This window comes from Punica granatum, unplaced genomic scaffold, assembly GCF_007655135.1.
Source record: "Punica granatum isolate Tunisia-2019 unplaced genomic scaffold, ASM765513v2 Contig00116, whole genome shotgun sequence".
NCBI classification, from domain to species: domain Eukaryota; kingdom Viridiplantae; phylum Streptophyta; class Magnoliopsida; order Myrtales; family Lythraceae; genus Punica; species Punica granatum.
This window is the reverse complement of record NW_022204102.1, coordinates 310,953-329,669: the sequence shown is the minus strand read 5'-3', so window position 1 is coordinate 329,669 and position 18,717 is coordinate 310,953. Positions and strand designations below refer to the sequence as shown.

The window sequence follows — 18,717 nt, the reverse complement described above, 5'->3', positions numbered from 1 at the left end:
GGCTCGGCAGAGCAAGAAATCACTATTCATCCTCAAGTTGGCAAAATTGAGCAAATGGCCCATGGACATGACAGAAGGACTCTAGGGGTCACCAAAGGGGAACAGAGCGACCAAAGAACTCAACAATGTCCAAAACCGGCGTTTTCAGTGTATTACACGGACGACACTATTTTCCGATAGTTCGCTCGGTCATCGGAAGATAGTGAATATTGGACTCCAAAAATCCACACCAGTGCCAAATAGATGAAAAGTGTCCCCAAAGGCATTTTGCAAATCATCTGTTCTATACAGAACAACTTTCTGTATACAGACAACTTTTCAGTGGAAGTCCAAAAATGCCGGTTTCCTGGAGAAAAGTTAATTCCAAATATCAGACGCGGCCATGCCCCATCAGCACACAGAGCATGAACAATGCTTCAGATTGTCTCTTGGAAGTCACACAGATACTTCAAATGACTTCCGAACGGCAAAACAAGCATACCCCTCTTCAGAAGAGCATAGCCGGAGAATGGTCTGATGGAATTACGGCAAATGAAGTTCATACCGCATTGCCCAGAAAACTCTAGCAGACATTCACAATTGGGCAAAACAGACAGCAAAACCCTTCGCGGTTTCCCGAGTAACCTCCGAAGAGCGGAAATGACCATTTTCAGTGGAAATCCATATCCGGAGGTCCTCTTTGGGGAAATTTGACGCCGAATGCTTACGTTACACAATGCTAGCCTTCTTAAGGCTCAATGTGGAGCCGTCGGAATAATTCACACAACTCATCTAGATCTCTCAAACAGTGCTTTAGAGGTCTCAGATACACTCTTCAAGTCCTTGGAGGTCTAATCTTGACAAACAGAGATTACAGTAATCTCCGGAGTGCCCAAGCAACTCAGAAGTCATCTTGAGAAAACCAGTCTCGGCCTTCTAGGACGTCTCCGGCCCCACGTTAGCATTACCGGCTTAAGGGATAATTGTTCACGTTGTCTGACAATTTATGTCAAAATGACCAACGTGAGATGCGGACACAAGATATGCTGTCAAAAGCGGACAACTTCGCCCTGGTCACTTGCAATGAGCAAAACCGGATTCCGAGCCTCGCACACATCCGGGACATTTCTCCATGAAAAATGTCAATCTCGGGCTCATTAACTCCGTTTTCTCGCATATATCGACAATTCGACGTTCAATTCGAACCACGAACTTCGAATGCGCGACCAATCGAGACCCGAACTTACCTCGCGACCCGTGGGACCCACGGCCAACTCATTGCCGCCTCACCCATGCCCATTGCCCTCCATGTCTCTTGTCATCTTCTTCTTCAAGCCAAGAAGACAACTTGCATTTGTCTTCCTTTTGCAAAATATCTAAGTGTTTCAATTCAACACTCCAACTTCCCATCCAAGCCATCAATGCTCTTATCTCTTCTCCATTAATGCAATGGATGAGGATTGAGCTTGATATTTCCTTAAGAAATTCGGATTCCACTAATCCATGGCCCTAATTGCACTTTTCTTCACTAATCTTGCATTTAAGCTTTTCTATATATTGTCCAAATGTCATTAACTTAAGGGGACCTTAAAAACACTCTCTCTCTAGCATTTCTCACTCTTCAAAAGCTCTCAAACTCCATAGCAAACCGCAGCAAGCTTCAGCCATTTCCAGCAAGCAAAACCAAGCAAAACCGGGCAAAGTCTTAAGTCGGAATCCATCCCGGCTTGAATCCAAACTTTACCAAACTTCATATCCCACATGTTTTCGAGCCCCTCTATCCATTTCTGAACTTAGATTTTTAGTTTGAAGCCTCTAAGCCATAGAACCAGCCTTGAACAAAATCTGGACAGATTTGGTCCTTCTCGGGTAAAAAATGTCAAACCGGGTTTCAAGCCTTTCCAAGTCGGTTTGAGCTACCATAACCCATCAAACACCTCCCCACACAACCCTAGGGTGTCAAGAAGTCAAGAAATCCAAGAAAAACCCGTCGGTTTAACCCCAGGAAGAAGAAACAGCCCGACTGCCCAGTCGGGTCGAAATTTCTGACTGTTTGTGCGGTTTTCTTGCAGATCGGGTCGATCTGAGACTCTTTTCGGAAAACGACCACCACAGCCACCTCCAGAGGTGAGTTAGCAGTCGGGAGCCGTTGGCCTTGCTCAAAAATTCCATCGGGAGCCTCCGTGGCGACGTCCGACCCGACTGGTGCCAGACGGGTCCGAATTTCCAGACGTACTCTGTTTTCCGTGATCTTTGCAGGGCTGCACGGGTCGACCTGATAACTCTGGGACCAAACGACCACCACAGTAACCTCCGGGGGCCAGTTAGGAGTCAGGAGCCACTGACCTTGCCTCAAAATTCCATCGGGAGCCTCCGTGGCGACGTCCGACCCGACTTGTGCCAGTCGGGTCTGTCCAATATTTCAGCCGGGTCTGTTTGATGCCATTCGGGTCTGTTCAACGGAAAACAGCTCAAAACCGACCCATCAACGGTCCAACCCGACTCTTGAAGGTCCCATCCCGCATCTCGGGACTAGTTGGAGCTCTCGGGTGACCAGCGTCCGTCACCGAGCGTCACCGAGCGTCACCGAGCGCAACCCTCGAGCGTCACCAGCGTCCATCACCAGTCACACCGCGCACGCCCGTGCTCGTCATCCAGCGCCACCCGCGCCCATCACCAGCACACCCGCGCCCATCACCAGCACACCCGCGCCCGTCACCCGCGCACGCCCGTGCTCGTCATCCAGCGCCACCCGCGCCCATCACCAGCACACCCGCGCCCGTCACCCGCGCACGCCCGTGCTCGTCATCCAGCGCCACCCGCGCCCATCACCAGCACACCCGCGCCCGTCACCCGCGCACGCCCGTGCTCGTCATCCAGCGCCACCCGCGCCCATCACCAGCACACCCGCGCCCGTCACCCGCGCACGCCCGTGCTCGTCATCCAGCGCCACCCGCGCCCTTCACCAGCACAACCGTGCCCGCCACCCGCGCACTCCCGTGCTCCTCATCCAGCGCCACCCGCGCCCTTCACCAGCACACCCGTGCTCGTCACCAGCGCCACCCGCGCCCTTCACCAGCACACCAGTGCCCGCCACCCGCGCACTCCCGTGCTCATCATCCAGCGCCACCCGCGCCCTTTACCAGCACACCCGTGCCGGTCACCCGCGCACGCCCGTGCTCGTCATCCAGCGCCACCCGCGCCCATCACCAGCACACCCGCGCCCGTCACCCGCGCACGCCCGTGCTCGTCATCCAGCGCCACCCGCGCCCTTCACCAGCACACCCGTGCCCGCCACCCGCGCACCCCTGTGCTCGTCATCCAGCGCCACCCGCGCCCATCACCAGCACACCCTTGCCGGTCACCCGCGCACGCCCGTGCTCGTCACCAGCGCCACCCGCGCCCCTCACCAGCACACCCGTGCCCGCCACCCGCGCACTCCCGTGCTCATCATCCAGCGCCACCCGCGCCCTTCACCAGCACACCCGTGTCCGTCACCCGCGCACTCCCGGGCTCATCATCCAGCGCCACCCGCGCCCGTCACCAGCGCACGCCCGCGCCCGTCACCAGCGGGCGCACGCCCGCGCCCGTCACCAGCGCACGCCCGCGCCCGCCATCCGCGCACGCCCGCGCCCGCCATCCGCGCACGCCCGCGCCCGTCACCCGCGCACGTCCTTGCCCAACACCAACGCTTGTCAGTGCCCACCAACGCCCGTGCACGTCCACCCTTGCGCCCGAATACCCTTTTAAGGGTTCCACCGAGTCACCCGACTCTCAAACACTTCCCCGACTCTTTCCTCGTATTCCGAGGCTAGGTAAAACACTTCTGACTTAGAGGAGTTAGGACTTTTTATATTTTTGCATGGCTATGGAGTATTATGGTGTTTCATGCATGTTTCATTTGCAAGATTTAATTTTTATGCAATTTTATGTTATATTATGCATGTACACTATCTTATGACTTGCTACCATGTCGGAAAAGAGCTTGGATCATCATAAAGAAGACTATCCCAACCCGATTATGGCACATTAATTCTCGGCCAACTCTCTAAAGGAGAGGGTTGAGACTTAAATTGCTCTTTTCGGGTTAAGATCGGTCTCCTTAGCCTATTCAAGTTAATTTCCGAGTTTGTTTTATCATTATTGCATGCATGAAGCCGGTGTTATTTTATCCTTTTCCTTAGTTAACACGTTTGTGAATGTTTGTATGTTTAAATGAGCTAAACAAATCGTGATAACGCCGGCTTTTGTTAAAAAGGAGTGCTATTTATCACGGTTGATGTTTGAGCATGCGAGAAATAATTAAACCACGATTAGGAAATCATTCGTGACTCGGATAGAGCCATGAGAACCTGCGGCCACCCTTCACAAGATGAAGCCGAGGGCTTCTTGGCCTTCCTTGGGTCAAGAATGAGTTCCTTATCTCAAGTTTAATTTGTTGATCGGATGATGTGAAGTTTTACTTCAATGTCTTTACGATTCCCATTAAAATATCATGTAAAGACTCTTTCAAACGAAGCATGCATGGATTCGAGTATCGATGACTCATTCGGGTCCATTTGGTTATGAGGATAGTTTCGGTCATTAGACCAAATTATCCTCGATCCTTATGGAATCGTCTTGGTCGTCGAGTCGCGAATCGTTTTCACAATTAATGCATTCGGCACAACCCTTAAGCATTAATGCCACAAACTGGTTAATCGGGACGCTCACACGATTAAACTCACTTCACACTGATAAAGTTTACCCGAATTGGACATTAATTGATAACTCGCGTCGACGAGTCGTCAAAGGATGTTGGTGCCCTTTTCAAACTTATCAATTTCAAAACCCGAAACGCGCGGTCCGACGTGGCATGGACGTCTAAAAAGGGCTTTTGTGTCTCAACTTGAGTTTTCACTTGATTCCAGGTAACTCATGTCAAGATACGGAAGATCTTTCTGGATCACTTCCGGACAGATCAACCGATTCTTTGGCTTTTTCAGGGTTCTTGCACAACCCTGGATGATCCAGGGAATCGGTCGACACCGGCTACAGGCCGAGGTGGCCCGCACTGTGATGTTTCCCCTTTTTTCTGAAAACCATTTTCAAATAAAGGGCAAAATCATCTTTTCACAACCCCGCGACATCTTTAGGGTTAGCATAATAGAAACACTACAGTACGGGATAAGAACGGGCTACCTGTTCAGGTGCAGGTTCATCTGCATAGCCTTTTCTTATCTAACTGATGAGTTTCTGCTATCCTAACATAGACTCGGGTAACTAGAACAGTTGATCCTTGTCAGAAAACCTGTGAAATGTTGATTAACCTTTCACTCGACCTAACCAAACACTAGATAATGGTTAGGAGGAATTCTAGATTCCAAATCTAGAGTCAAAACACGAGTTTGGTTAATTCAGTGGTAATTCAGTGTCACAATTCAGAACAACTGTAAAAGCGATTCACACACCTGAGATTTGACTCTCTTTGTCAAGTTCTCAAAACAAAGCCGAATGCTAAAACGTTGGCACATGTTTGATTGTTTAGCATATGGCATTTGCTTGCAAAAACACCCCTGGGTTAATAATCTGTTAATTCACGTAAACACGACAATAACAAACACTTTGTCTGTTATTAACATGTTGCGTGTTATCTTTCCGCACCTGTTTGCCATGCTGGTCGAGCCTGATCCCTAGGCCGAATAATATTAGGGTTCAACGCCCTAATCATCGAGCACAGGGTCCAACACCCTAATCAACAGTCACAGGGTCCAACGCCCTATTCAGTGAGAGCGTCCATTGAATTTCAGTTCTTCGGTCTTTTCCCTAAACTCACGGTGAGTTAGAGTGGAATAATAACCGAACGCAAAACGACTGGAATTCGACCCTTTTGTAATTTGTATTTATTGTTTTGAGAGCATTGTAAGGATTCTATTTGGTGCATTTATTCTGTAAGAATTCCAGTCGGTGAGCGAACGGTCCGAGAGTCGAATTAATCGAATCGGTCTAATGCTTGCCCAGACACAAGTAAATCCAAGATCTCGCGGTTCTGGTTCACGCAGGGATTCAACCTCCATGGTTCGATGAACTGTAATGCAAGATTGTGAACCAATTCCCCGACATATAGATTTACTTCTTTCCCGGCTTCTCAACCGACATCGTTTGGTTCATCGAATATCCGGTGTCAAAACGTGCGAGTCGAGTGCAGCTTAATTCACGCGGTAAATAATAAAACATGCAAGCCTAGCAAACCAGAGTACCGAAAGGGCGTGCGGGATATAGGCCCGCACGTAACATGAACCCCCGAACACGGACTTTCCGGTTCCGCACATACTAATGCCTTAACAACAAACTAGGTGTTCCATACCCTTAGACCCAGGGTAACTTATCCGCCCTCGACCTTCGGGTCGTAAAATGATAAGTGGCGACCCCTTCTCTCACGCGTGTCCGACGCGCGCCCCCGCGGGAAGGTGGACGTTCCGACCAAGCCGCGCGATCCAAAAGCGCGCGATGCGGGCCCCGACGAGAGTCAACATTCGGGTCCGTACATGGAGATTAACTAGTGGATGCCTCCCATGGTTTTCGCAGAATGGCTCCCCTTGCCCTCTTTGCTTAACTAGCTCCGATAGCTACACACATCTCTTCAATGATGCCTGTTCTATTGTGTTATTTGGCGGGAATCACCTTGGGACATTTCTTCGAGCATCATTCCAAACTCTTCGATTCATGAAACTGTTAATTTGATAGTTTCTCTACATGCTCCTTTATTGAATATGTTACCTGATGTCCTGTCATTTAGTTTGTATGGTGCTTTAATGCTTTATCATCTCTGGACTTTAAGGAATGAAATCTTACTTACAGGCAAAAAGGCAGACTTATCAGGTACAATTCGTCGGGTCAAGCGTGCCTTCAAGGAACACAATAGCAAGACAGCTTACTACCCTCAGCTCGGGACCAGCAGAAGGGAGAACGATCACAGTTACAACTCAGGCTACCTGGCACCCGACCAAGCAGATCTTACACATTTTCTTGCAATGTGCGGAATGACTACTCATAGGATCATATTTATATGTCTCCTACGCACACGTTGCCAAACGTGGGCGCATGGAACCTTGTTATTTGTCATCTATGACAAATTAACCAAGGGCCAGGTATGTGTGCCGAGTAAGAAAAATTATCAGGAAGATCATCATTCATCATAATTTGATATAATAATTAGCTAATTTCTGATTTGTAAGGCTCGGGATGGCTAATATTTGCGAAGAAGTCCTGATTAGTGAACAATTTTTGAATTTGAGGTATGCACCAAATTCATGCAAATGTATTGAAATTCTTCACTATTTCAAAATTTGACGAGCAATAGGGGATTCGACACGTTTCTCAACCCAAAAAAAAAAAAAGATTCTTTCTTTGACGTGCATATATACTCCTCTGCAATAAGGAAACTGCCACATATTATGATCAGTCGTCGGTTACGTATGATTGACTTGCATGTGAACGGTATGACAGTCAATTACGTTAATCAAATTGCATTACACTTGCCCTTGATATTCCAGCTGATTCCAAGAGCAATTGCGGTTTCCTACTTTAGAGACTTGACCGGTGGTTGTTGTATTACAACTACAAGAACAGTCTAAATACGGGAAATTCCGAGTATACTCCCTATAGTTTAATCTGATATCGCATAGACCAGTAACTTTCTTTTGATGTAATCAGGCCTAGCCTGTAAGAACTGCCGAAAAAAAGAAAAATCCCGTATACCATCTCGCGCATACTCCTATATTGGCGAAGTGGATGCACATGTTGCGTCTTGAAGGCAGATTTGCTGATGCGACTATTTATTTGATTTTCCATTTACAAAAAAAAAATGATTAAAAAACTGAAACTAACAAAAAAAAATAAAAATTGAGGGTGGGGGAGGCGGATATCTCTCGCTGGAGGCCAACTCCCCCGGTGTGAGGTCGCCAACAGCATATCAACCAGATGCCACGGACAATCTTGCACCGGTTGGTGGTTGGCTTCCTGCTAGGCGCCCAGCCGCCCTATCTCGGAGATTTTTTGGGGGACCTTTTTCTTCAGTTTTTAATTTTCTTCTTAAATTTTTCGGTATATCGATTTTACTTTTTTCAAATTTTAAAAGTTAGCTGAATTCAACATCAACAAATATTTTCATATGGTGTCACATAAGCTGTCACTTTGACTAGACTAGGGGTAATTGTTCTGTTTGCAAATCAGGGGATATATGCGACATTACAGCAAATTATGAGGGTGCACACAGATTTACCCATAATAACATTATAATTTATATTTGTAGTCTATGCATCTTTCTAAATAACTCTAACTGATTGCCACTGTAATTTGGTTTTTCTCAGAACATGGAGTTAGACAGTAATTATTATGCTCTGTTATTTAAAAAGAAAAAAAGAAAAATTGTTACAATCCTCAGGGTCTAGTCAACAAGAAAAATTGAAAAAATTAACATGGATCATGTTTGCCCTTGAAAACTCTTTTTTTTTTTCCCTATGGCAAGACATAAAGATTGGGATGTCCTAAAATTTGTGAAGTAGTCCTGATTTACTGAATAATTTCTGAAGTTATCCAGAAAAAAAAATCATAATTTTTGAAGTGGGAGGTATTACTAAACTCGTGTAAATTTATTGGAATTCTTCATTGTTTCTATTCGATGTGCATGTACTCGTCTTTACTAAGTAAAACTGTACATATTTTGTTCAATGGTTTGCTACGGATGATGACTTCAATGTGCACGGGATGACAGTCAATTACATTATTCATTATTGAATTGGCATGTCAGCAATTGCAGTTTCCTACTTTACAGACTCTTGTATTACAAGCACAAAATAAATTCGCCCTAGACTAGAAAAAAACTTCCGTGAACTCATTCCACTGCTTAGTTTCTGAATTTATATGTCGTTCTATTACGTGACAGCATGTATTTGAATAGGTCGTGGCATGCCTCGTGCACATGTTATACTTGTCGATCAGTTTATACCATAATTTTTTTCTAATGTGCACCATGCTATTCGAAAACCCAATAAGCCCCAACTAATATAATTCGAACTAGGTTACTAGCCCACGAAAGAATAAATCTCTGCCAGTGTGAATTTTTTCCATTCACAAAATGCGTATGCTCTATAATTATAGAATGGCGATTCATAATTTGATAATAAAAGCCAATGCTTGAATTAGATGGAACCCTTGGATAGGCAAAGAGCCAAGTGCGCCTCTTTCCTACCTTTTTTCCGCTGCAAAGAATTGTGTAAGACATTTTTCACGCAATTTCAGAAATGGAGTATTTAAGGTTACTCTCCCAACAAGTGCACATTCCCATGATTCGAACTTATGTTTTTCTTTTTATCGGAATTGACATATTACTCAATCAATAATTTGTTGGTCTTTTTTTACCATTTTCTTGCTCCTCCTCTACAAGAAAGAACGGGTTGTGGCTACAATTTTTATACCATATGGAATACTATATATGCCACTTATTATTTACTTTTGCCATCACCATACTGCCTCCTAAGGTCAATGCGTATTGTTTTGTTTACATGATCTTGTGCTTTACACTTCAAATACTAAAGTAGAAAAAGTAAAAAAGGGGGATTGAAGATGTATATGGGGCCATATATATAGAGGGGCTTGTGCTATCTTTTAATAATTAAAAAGATGAAATAACTATTCAGCCTTCCCAGCTGAACTCTTTCTTAACAAGAGAAAGAGATCATACCCAGACCTTGAAAATTTCAGCGAATGAAAAGAATGAAAAGGTTAATCGAGGAAAAAAAAATGAAAAACAATGAGAATATGGTTCAATTGTAAATTGATCTGTTGGTGGGCGAATTTTGACTTGTAATGCAAGGGTTTGAAATCCGCTGAAAGTATATTATAGTCAGGATCAAGCCAACAACACCCGAATGAGATCAGTTTCTACCAATAAACTTAGGATAAGAAGTCTCGCCAAAAATTAAACAAGAAATAAAGGTAATAATTAATATATAATATATAGATCCAAACTCTTTGATGGTGAGGCCACTACCCTCCCTCTCTCGCTCTTTTTTGTTTTTTTGTTTTTATTTTCCTCTTTCTATTTTATCGACATTTGAATAAATAAATTAGGAAAAAAGACAAGGAATTTATTTCCTCCATGGAAAGAAGAAAATGATTTTTGAGTGTGCAAAGTTCTTGCGAACCCTAAAGCCCCAACGTCTCCATCAACCGCCCATTAAATCGCTTTCAGAGGTCCCTCTCTCTCTCTCTCTCTCTCTCTCTCTCTCTCTCTGATAATTCACACGGAAGAGAGAAACGAAACGAATGGTTATTATGATGGAAGGGTCAGCATCCAAAGATATAGAGAGAAGAGATTGATTCTTGATGATGCTTTGTTCTAATGATCAACGAGGTTTTAGTTAGCATCAAGAGAGGATTAATAAAGGAATCACATTTTGGCAATTAAGAAGCTCAGCAGATAAATATATGACTTGAAGCAAGCAAGCAAAGCTAGGGCAGAACTCCTTTCCCTTTTGCTTTATTTATAAATAACCCTTCCCCCCTTCCATTTTCTGCGTCTTCCCCTATTCACTTCTCACAGCACGAGACAAAGGGCAAACATACCCCTTCCCCCCAGAAGAAAAATAAAAAAAAGGTAAAGAGTAAGCAAAAATTAATTAATACTTGGAGTTGGGGAATTCTCTTGAATTATCCAGTTCTTGATGTTCATGCTTTCGGTTTTGGGGGACTTTTGAGGGGTGAAGACGATGATGTTCCCGGGCCAATCGAGCGAGGACTCCCCCGGGCAGAGGAAAATCGGAAGAGGGAAGATCGAGATCAAGCGGATCGAGAACACGACTAATCGCCAGGTCACCTTCTGCAAGCGGAGGAACGGTCTGCTCAAGAAAGCCTACGAGTTGTCCGTGCTTTGTGACGCCGAGATCGCCCTCATCGTCTTCTCGAGCCGAGGCCGTCTCTATGAGTATGCTAACCACAGGTCCTCATCTTATCTTTCCCTCTCTCTCTCTCTCTTTTATCCCCCGTCAAAATCTCTTTTGCTTCTTCTTTCTCAAGGTTTCCCTTTCGAGTTTCTATTGGATGAAGATATACATATACAAGAGCACAAAGTTAAATTCTTTTGAAGTTTATCAGTTCTATCAAACAAGAGACAAACCCAAAAATCTGATTTTGTTGCTTGGACATAGGATTTGGCTTCTACTATGTAAATCCCTTCTTGATCTGCGTTTATCCTTAAAACCAAAGTGAATTGTTTTCCAAAACATCTTAGTATTTGTTGTTCGTGTTCTTTTCGTTAAGCTTTTTGGTAATTTCACTTCCATAGCACGCTATTTTTTTTTTGGGTGTAAATAGCATGCTAATGTTTTGGTTATTTCTGTTGCAAGTCGGGGTTTGTTAGATCTGATGCAACATGATCAGAAGGGATAGATCTGCCCATCACAAACGCTACCAACTACTCTACACATCATTCCAAGATATATAATCCTTCATCCCCAAAACAAAACGGAAATATAACTGATATATATATATATATATTTGTGTCCTTAAAAATTGGTTCTAAGAGAGTATGAAAGCAAAGAAAAGCCTTAATTTTTTACTTCATCATCTTCTTGATTGATCTTCTTGTCAAATTTCATCTTCTCTTTTCTCTGTGAAGAAGCTATGGAGGTGTCTGGAAGAAAAGCTGCCATGCCCTCAGCAGTCCATTCTTGACACTTTCTTAATAGCACACATAAAGAAAAGGTATACGAACAACCCAGATGGAAAATTAAAAAGAAAAGGAAAAAGAAAACAAATAAAGATAGAGAAAGACCTTGTCGATTTTTATCAAATTTTGGATCCAACCAGGAATTAGGAAATTCAAAGCTCAAAGAGGATGTTATGTTAGATAGAAGATTACTAGAATTATTCTAATATGACATACGTGTTAAGGATCAGGGTCGCCCTCATTTCTGATCTAAATTAGGGTTTTTTCTTCCCCCCCAAACCAACACGCAAGAATAAATTGTATGCCCCCAAATCTCTGTCACACCCACGTGGAGTTTAGCTCCCCTTCTCCCACAGTCAAACATTCCCTAATTAGGGTTTGTGATTAGGAAGTTCTTGATTAAACGTTCCCCTAATTTTCCACCAAGCTTTAAATGGGTAGCAAGAACAGTCTAATATCCCATTTATAGCACTGCAAGGAAAATAGTCATTCCCGAAGCATATAATCTGTGTCCGTAAAAAAAATTTCATATGACTCTTGGTCGACGCACATTCGGTGCGTCGACATGAAAAGCGCGAGCAAAACAGCTTTTGTTGTGTAATATACGAGATTTTGGGCGTAATGAAGTTTCTAATGCTATTTTTGGATTAGAAAGAATTATTAGGTATATGAAGCTATTCAGTCTTACCAAATCCCTTTAAACTACCAAACACCGATTCAAAGCAATAAATCTCATGACTCCTCTTTTTGGACGGGTCGAATAAAATTGCATTCACAAGTATATTGTAGTAATTCAATTTTCTTGGCAAATTCAAAATCTTTGGTAGGCAAAGTCAAAAAGAATATTAATAGATTCTTAGCGTGGAAGTTCGTTACTAAGGACTCGAAATCTATGTTCGGAGCATGATGTGAAATCCTCCACATATTTGTCTACACCGAATAAGAGGCAGCAAAATTTTACTGAATGTACTACAATTAACTATACATGATTTTTTTTAACTATACTCCTCCTTTTTTTCTTTTTTTTGTGAATGCTATACCCCTTCTTTGAAAATATAGAGATAACAGGCTAGGGTTTGTGAAAATTTTGGACATAAGGTTAGGTCTGGTTTGTTTTAGTCGCAGAGAGAAGAATCTTTGGTCACGTCACTCCCCGACCCTTCCGTTCTTGACTTAATTCTGACAATGGGCATTCAGGTCATGATGTCCTCAAATTCACCACTCAAAATTCAAAACTCTAAAATTAAATGTGGATCCACGTTGCAAATTGAGCTCTGGTTAGTGGATTTTAGTTGCAGTATAGATTGGAAATCCAATGAGAGCATTTCCCGGCCAGACAATCCAAAGCTCATGCACAAATGGAATTAATTAGTCTCAACCAATATAGATTAAATATATCTGTGTTTTCGGAAAAAAAAAAGTCGAGATTAACTCTAAATCAAAATTAATTTTCCAAAAAGACAAGAGATCACGTGTGATCATATTGATAGTGACGGGGTTCGAGCTTTCATTTTTTCCAGGATCCTTCCTTCTATATATTTATGTAAACTTCTTTATAGAAGAGGTTTATTAAGCATAAAAAGAAAAACAAAATGTTTTGCAGAGAACGGGAGAGAGAAAAAGAATGTACGGATAGCGAGGGGCCAATGGGGAGAGTTTGAGTCTGAGCTCTAACGTGACATTGCTACAGAGACGGACGGCTCTGATTTGCACTCAGAGTCAGCAGAGGGTCAGACTTCGGACGACCGATTTACATTATTTTTTCAATAAATAAAAATAAATTATTAATTAGTTTTTTATTTGGGGATTTTGGAGGTTTATTAATTTACTCTATTTCCCATTGGTGGCTGAGAGGGTTACGGGCTGTTGTCGGACAAGCAACCGGAAGTTGACACCTGGCAAACGTATTGTCAGTTACCCAGTCGTGTCGCAGTGAGAGAGACAGGGGCCGAGGCAGACAAGCCAATCAGGGGCTCGACGAAATTAAGGAATCAAATTGACAGGGGATCAAGGCAATACCTGCTGGGTAGTTCTGTGCATCGTTGAGAAAGCATTGATTTGATTTATTATTTAATAGGACCAATAATTAACCAATATATTTTCTTTGGAGACTGGGGGTTTAATTTTCAGGTCCAAAAAGTTCATATGTTAAGCAATCATGTGAGTCAACCAAATGAGAAGACCTTAAATGGTCCAACTAAATAGGTGGATCGTTGGATGGTTGATGAAAGAGTTAATATCGGAGTTAAGAAAATGGAAACTAAATTGTTAATTAACTTGTAAGCCGGAAGTAATTGTAGTACATTCGTGAAGTATTTGGATCCAATCAATGAAGGAATCACCTATAATGACTTTGCCGACAAATTCAAGTACTTTATGAATTAGATACACTTCATTTTCGCTATTTATCTATCTGTGGAACTTTGATACTTTTATATTACTATAAGTTCCAACTTTTGGATATATTCGAACTAATTAACTTTGGATACTCATGCTGAGTAGATATATGGTGAATCAATTGTATGAATTTTTGCTCAATTCTGAAGTACATTTACGGACCGCACCTTCAATTACATGTAGATTGACCCACCTAGTGAGATCTTGAAGTTATTCAGACATTATACATATGATTTATCCATGATCATAGTTTCTTCCTTACCTGTTATATGTGGACATCTTCTTCTTCTTTTTATTTATTTATTTATTTATTTGGGTTCAAAATATCAATCATGTTGCCATGGTAAGAGCCTTGTCAAAACATCGACTCAAAGTATGCGAACTAGACTATTCATTTACAGTTCTTCGTGATTAATGTTTGGATATGTTTTTCCTTTTCACTGTTCTAGATTGTGTGGTGCATGAAAAATGCTGTGTATGGTACCATCTTCTTCAGTTTGGATTTTCAGTTACAGTTTCGAAGATTATCAGTTTATGATTTCAAGTTGCATAGTCATCAAGTAATGAGTTTGGTATGTCCATGTTTAGGTCGAGGTCGACTAGGGTTGGCTTGATCAGGTGACTCTTCGTTGAGCTATTGGTTGCAATTGAGTTGATGAAATGGCTGAACTTGACATGTCCGATTTCTCTGGCAGTGATGTTTTCTACTGGTCAATCGATTTGGCCAATTCCACAGATTTTGTTTTTTGTTTTTTGTTTTTTCATTTTTTGGCCTGAAATGAAGAAAAGATTTCATTCTGGCACAACTAGCACAGAATCTGTATTTCTTTTCTTTTTTTTTTGGGTAGGACACAGGGCAAAACACCTACCGAATCTGTATTTAACTCCAATCAAAATTCTTAACCACCCCCCCCCCCCCCAAATGGCCATATCATATTTGAGACTTTCTTCAAGTGCTGGAATCATCTGGTTTCCAGTGTTATCTGAGGGAACTTCTTGGGGCCAATAGCTACCGTTTAGCCCCCCCGGTAATTTATTCGATATATTTATGCATGGTAATTCAAATATGGACATGTGTTCTTCTTTGAGTTTTCAGCATTTGACAAAGCAAGTAAAGAAAAGTAGTACATACTTTCTAAATTCATTTCAAGTTTTCTTAGGACAAGACTTGATAGTTGCACCGGATAGCGATTATTCTCGACACAAACAATGAATATGGAGTTGAACAAAGGCAAAAAAATGGCATGAATTCCTCAAATCCCAGTTTCTGTTACCTGCTAAACTTTTCCTTCGCAGCGTCAAGGCAACCATAGAGAGGTACAAGAAAGCTTGTTCAGATTCTAGTACTGGGTCTGTTGCAGAAATTAATGCTCAGGTAACATTATAATTTCAATCTGACTATATATGTGTTAGTCTTGAGAAAACTTGATTTGATTCTCTTCATTGCAAAAGCTTCAACTAGGGTTAGGGTTTCCAAACATACTCTTCTTTGTGTTAGATTTGAACTTCTGCAATGATTTTTTTTTGTCTTTTGGGGATGAATGATCACTCTGTGCATCTGATTTTGGTGAACTCTCAGCCCTTTGCCATTAATGAATAAATCGAAGGTTACAATGTCAAAAGAAGTTTAGGTTTCCCTTTGTCGTTAAACGTAGTTCATATCTATTCGATTGCCAAGATTCTAAATGGGGTAAATTTGGATGCTTGAGTTAATAATGGCACAACAATTTTGTCAAACGAGATTGATCATGTAACTATCACGTGTTTTGAGGGTCAAGGATATTTTTTCAGCCTTATTCTTGGTTCTCCTCTTTTCATTATTACAATAATTCTCAGTCCCAGATAGCTTTTGCATTACTTGAAATGGCCAAGATGGTCCCGTTGTCAATATCAAGTGGCCATGCTAAATATTACTAACTAAAATAATAGTGAGAAAAATGTTAATGATCAAAATGTCTTTTCCCAAAGTTTAGGTAATGCAAAAGTTCTGTTTCTTGATTGTTCTTTCTTATCTATGTTCAATCAATGCCAGTACTACCAGCAAGAAGCTTCGAAGCTTAGAGCCCAAATTGGGAATTTACTGAATGCCAACAGGCAAGTAATCTACAAAACACCAAAATTATAGATTTCTCTTTTTTATTATTATATACTCCTGCCCTGTTTTTGGTCCCTTGCGATGATTCTGAGTGCAGAAATATTTCTTCTCTGATGTATGCGAATGATGCATTGTGTCTGTCCAGGCAAATGCTGGGTGAGAATGTGAGCGCAATGTGTATGAAGGATATGAGAAACACAGAGAATAAGTTGGAGACGAGCCTCAAAAAGATTCGATGCAAGAAGGTACCTGATCGAAACTTTGGCATATATTAAGTGATATGTTCATAAATTGGTTCCTAAAAGTGTTGCTGGATATATACTTGTTTCTTCTCCACGGTGAGTGATGAAAAACTCTCATTGTAATCTTCCCTCATAACATTTGGGTCGTGTTTTTGAATATTTCTGGAAATGTAATAACTTTATAACGGTATATTTATATTGAAGATGAACAAAGCTCTACATTGCAATTTAGTTGAACTATCAGCTGCTATATCGTAAGATTTCTCCTTCTGTCTCTTGCAGAATGAGCTTCTATTTGCGGAGATCGAGTATATGCAGAAACGGGTATGTAATATTGCCCTGAATCTTACCACTTTGCTCTCACATGTGAAAGCATATATATATAAAACAATAGGAAAAAAATAATATATATTGCTCTCGAAAATCGAAATCATGAAACAAAGGTGGCTACGAGTCGGCAATGGTGTGGTTAATCTTTTGTTTGAAAAATCTGTTTCTCTGCAGGAGATGGAACTGCACAACAGTAACCAGTTTCTCCGGGCAAAGGTCTTTTCTTTACCCTTCCATGTTCCTGCATCTCCAATGGCACATGAACTTACTTTTAATGGTACCAATTCATTTCCGTTTTTTGATGGGTATGGATGTAAGATTGCTCAGAACGAGAGAAGTTGCCAGCAGGACATGAATTTGATGCCGGGAGGTGGAGGAGGAGCGAATTACGATATTGGGCAGCCTCAGCCTTCTCAGCCTCCAGCCCAGCCTTACGAAAACAGAAACTACTTCCAAACGAACGCTTTGCAGCCAAATCATAGTTACCCTCGCCAAGACCAGATGGCCCTCCAGCTAGTGTAAGAAACATCCCATGCCTATCTTTCAACCCGCATCAATTGCATCGTGTAGAGATTTATATGAGTAAAAGGGTAACATGTTAGTGGAAACTGCATGACATGTTATATATCGTCGATTCATGTAGAATTTACTTCATCTCCAGTCATCGTTTAGAAATTATGGCACAATCTCTCTGAGAATGCTGACTGACATACTGCATTTGCTTGCCCGTTTTCTTTCGCAGTTAAAAAGTAATGCTACCAGTTTGGCCTTTCTGATGATCGCGATTTCGTTTGGGATCTTATCAAACAAGCAGCTTCGAGTGCCGGTTGAATCCAACATGTATTGGTCAAATTTTATTATGTTAAGAAGCAGGGAAAGCACTTCTAGAACAAGATGGGCAATTTGTATTCCACTCTCGACTGAATTGCAGTGCTCTAGTGTGTAATGTGTTTGTGTTTGAATAATTTTGCACACTTAATGAAATATGTACTGAGATATGATCTACCGAGCTTAGTAGAATATTCTTGTTCGTATGTTGTCCTAACTAACACTATATGTTCAATTCTGATCATTCAACATTATCCCATTGAAACAGAATTCCTAAATGAGAAAGATAAGAATGTAATTGCATGCCAACAAGATTGTACTCCAATAACCAAGCTCAATTTCAATCTAGACACTTAACAAGTACATTGTGGGCAAACTAGCTTATTTTAAATCTTAGAGTTTGGTGGGTAGTTTTACATTATGGTTTTTCTTATATGAAGAAACTTTACAGTATTTAGAAAAGGTTATGGAAATTCCCACGGATAAAATAATGAATAACGATTACCATATCTCTCTTGATTCACAGATTCTACCTTCACTGCAATTTTTCAAGCATCCCCCAATGTTTCCAGCCTCTCTTAATTCTCCAGTGGAAAGTGATGGTGCATCGATGCCTTCTCTGTTAGCGTCGGCACACTTTCCTCTCCTAGACTCTACTGATGTGCCCTTCCCCGTTCTAATGTTTTTGCAGTTCTCCCCATTCTTCAGCCCACAAAGTGCTCGTGAAAATTCAAGGGAAAATTTCTTTGCTGCCGCCACTGTCCGGTTATCACATATCAACTAGGCATCCACTCACTTCTCCCCTTTGCTTTATCTCTGCAGATGTTGGATGCCTCTTTTATCAATGTTGTATGTAATAGCTGTATTTGAAAGTGTGGGACTCATCGCTTTCCTGTTATCTGAGTGAGCAATATCTGAGTGCATTGTCTTTGTAACAACTAACCACACTTTTATTAATTTCTCATTCGACTTAGGAAGACATTCTGCTGGCTGCTCTCATTAGAAGGTAATGGTTAATTTTATTTCTTGATTGAGAGATGCCTACCAGTTTTCCCCTTTTATCGATGCAACAACATGAAATCTAAGTTAATGAGAGGCTAGTATCATAGTAAACTCTGCTGTTAAGTTGTGTTCGC

At 41.9% G+C, this 18,717-nt stretch overlaps 1 protein-coding gene across 7 annotated transcripts; it reads left to right on the top strand.

The window, feature by feature from the left end:
* The first annotated feature begins 10,426 nt into the window (after positions 1-10,426).
* On the top strand, positions 10,427-17,787 carry LOC116190093 (floral homeotic protein AGAMOUS-like). 7 transcript variants are annotated; one of them, XM_031519755.1, is made up of 10 exons: positions 10,427-10,618; positions 10,728-10,960; positions 14,675-14,704; positions 15,383-15,461; positions 16,119-16,180; positions 16,327-16,426; positions 16,706-16,747; positions 16,928-16,969; positions 17,081-17,271; positions 17,496-17,787. In XM_031519755.1, the coding sequence occupies exons 2-10, from the start codon at positions 10,731-10,733 to the stop codon at positions 17,497-17,499; spliced, it is 780 nt and encodes a 259-aa protein (XP_031375615.1). In that variant the 5' UTR covers positions 10,427-10,618; positions 10,728-10,730; the 3' UTR covers positions 17,500-17,787. The 7 variants fall into 7 exon arrangements, with proteins under 7 accessions (XP_031375615.1, XP_031375617.1, XP_031375612.1 ...); XM_031519752.1 differs by having other exon boundaries at positions 10,435-10,618; positions 10,720-10,960; positions 17,072-17,271; XM_031519753.1 differs by having other exon boundaries at positions 10,436-10,616; positions 10,725-10,960; positions 17,072-17,271.
* Positions 17,788-18,717: the final 930 nt, after the last annotated feature.

Bases quoted from the DNA above. Each gene is read 5' to 3' on its own strand.
- LOC116190093 (XM_031519752.1), top strand. From the start codon at position 10,731: ATGATGTTCCCGGGCCAATCGAGCGAGGACTCCCCCGGGCAGAGGAAA. The intron at 10,961-14,674 runs GTCCTCATCTTA...GTCCATGTTTAG, and splicing joins TATGAGTATGCTAACCACAG to GTCGAGGTCGACTAGGGTTG. The intron at 16,970-17,071 runs GTCTTTTCTTTA...TATGGATGTAAG, and splicing joins ACCAGTTTCTCCGGGCAAAG to ATTGCTCAGAACGAGAGAAG.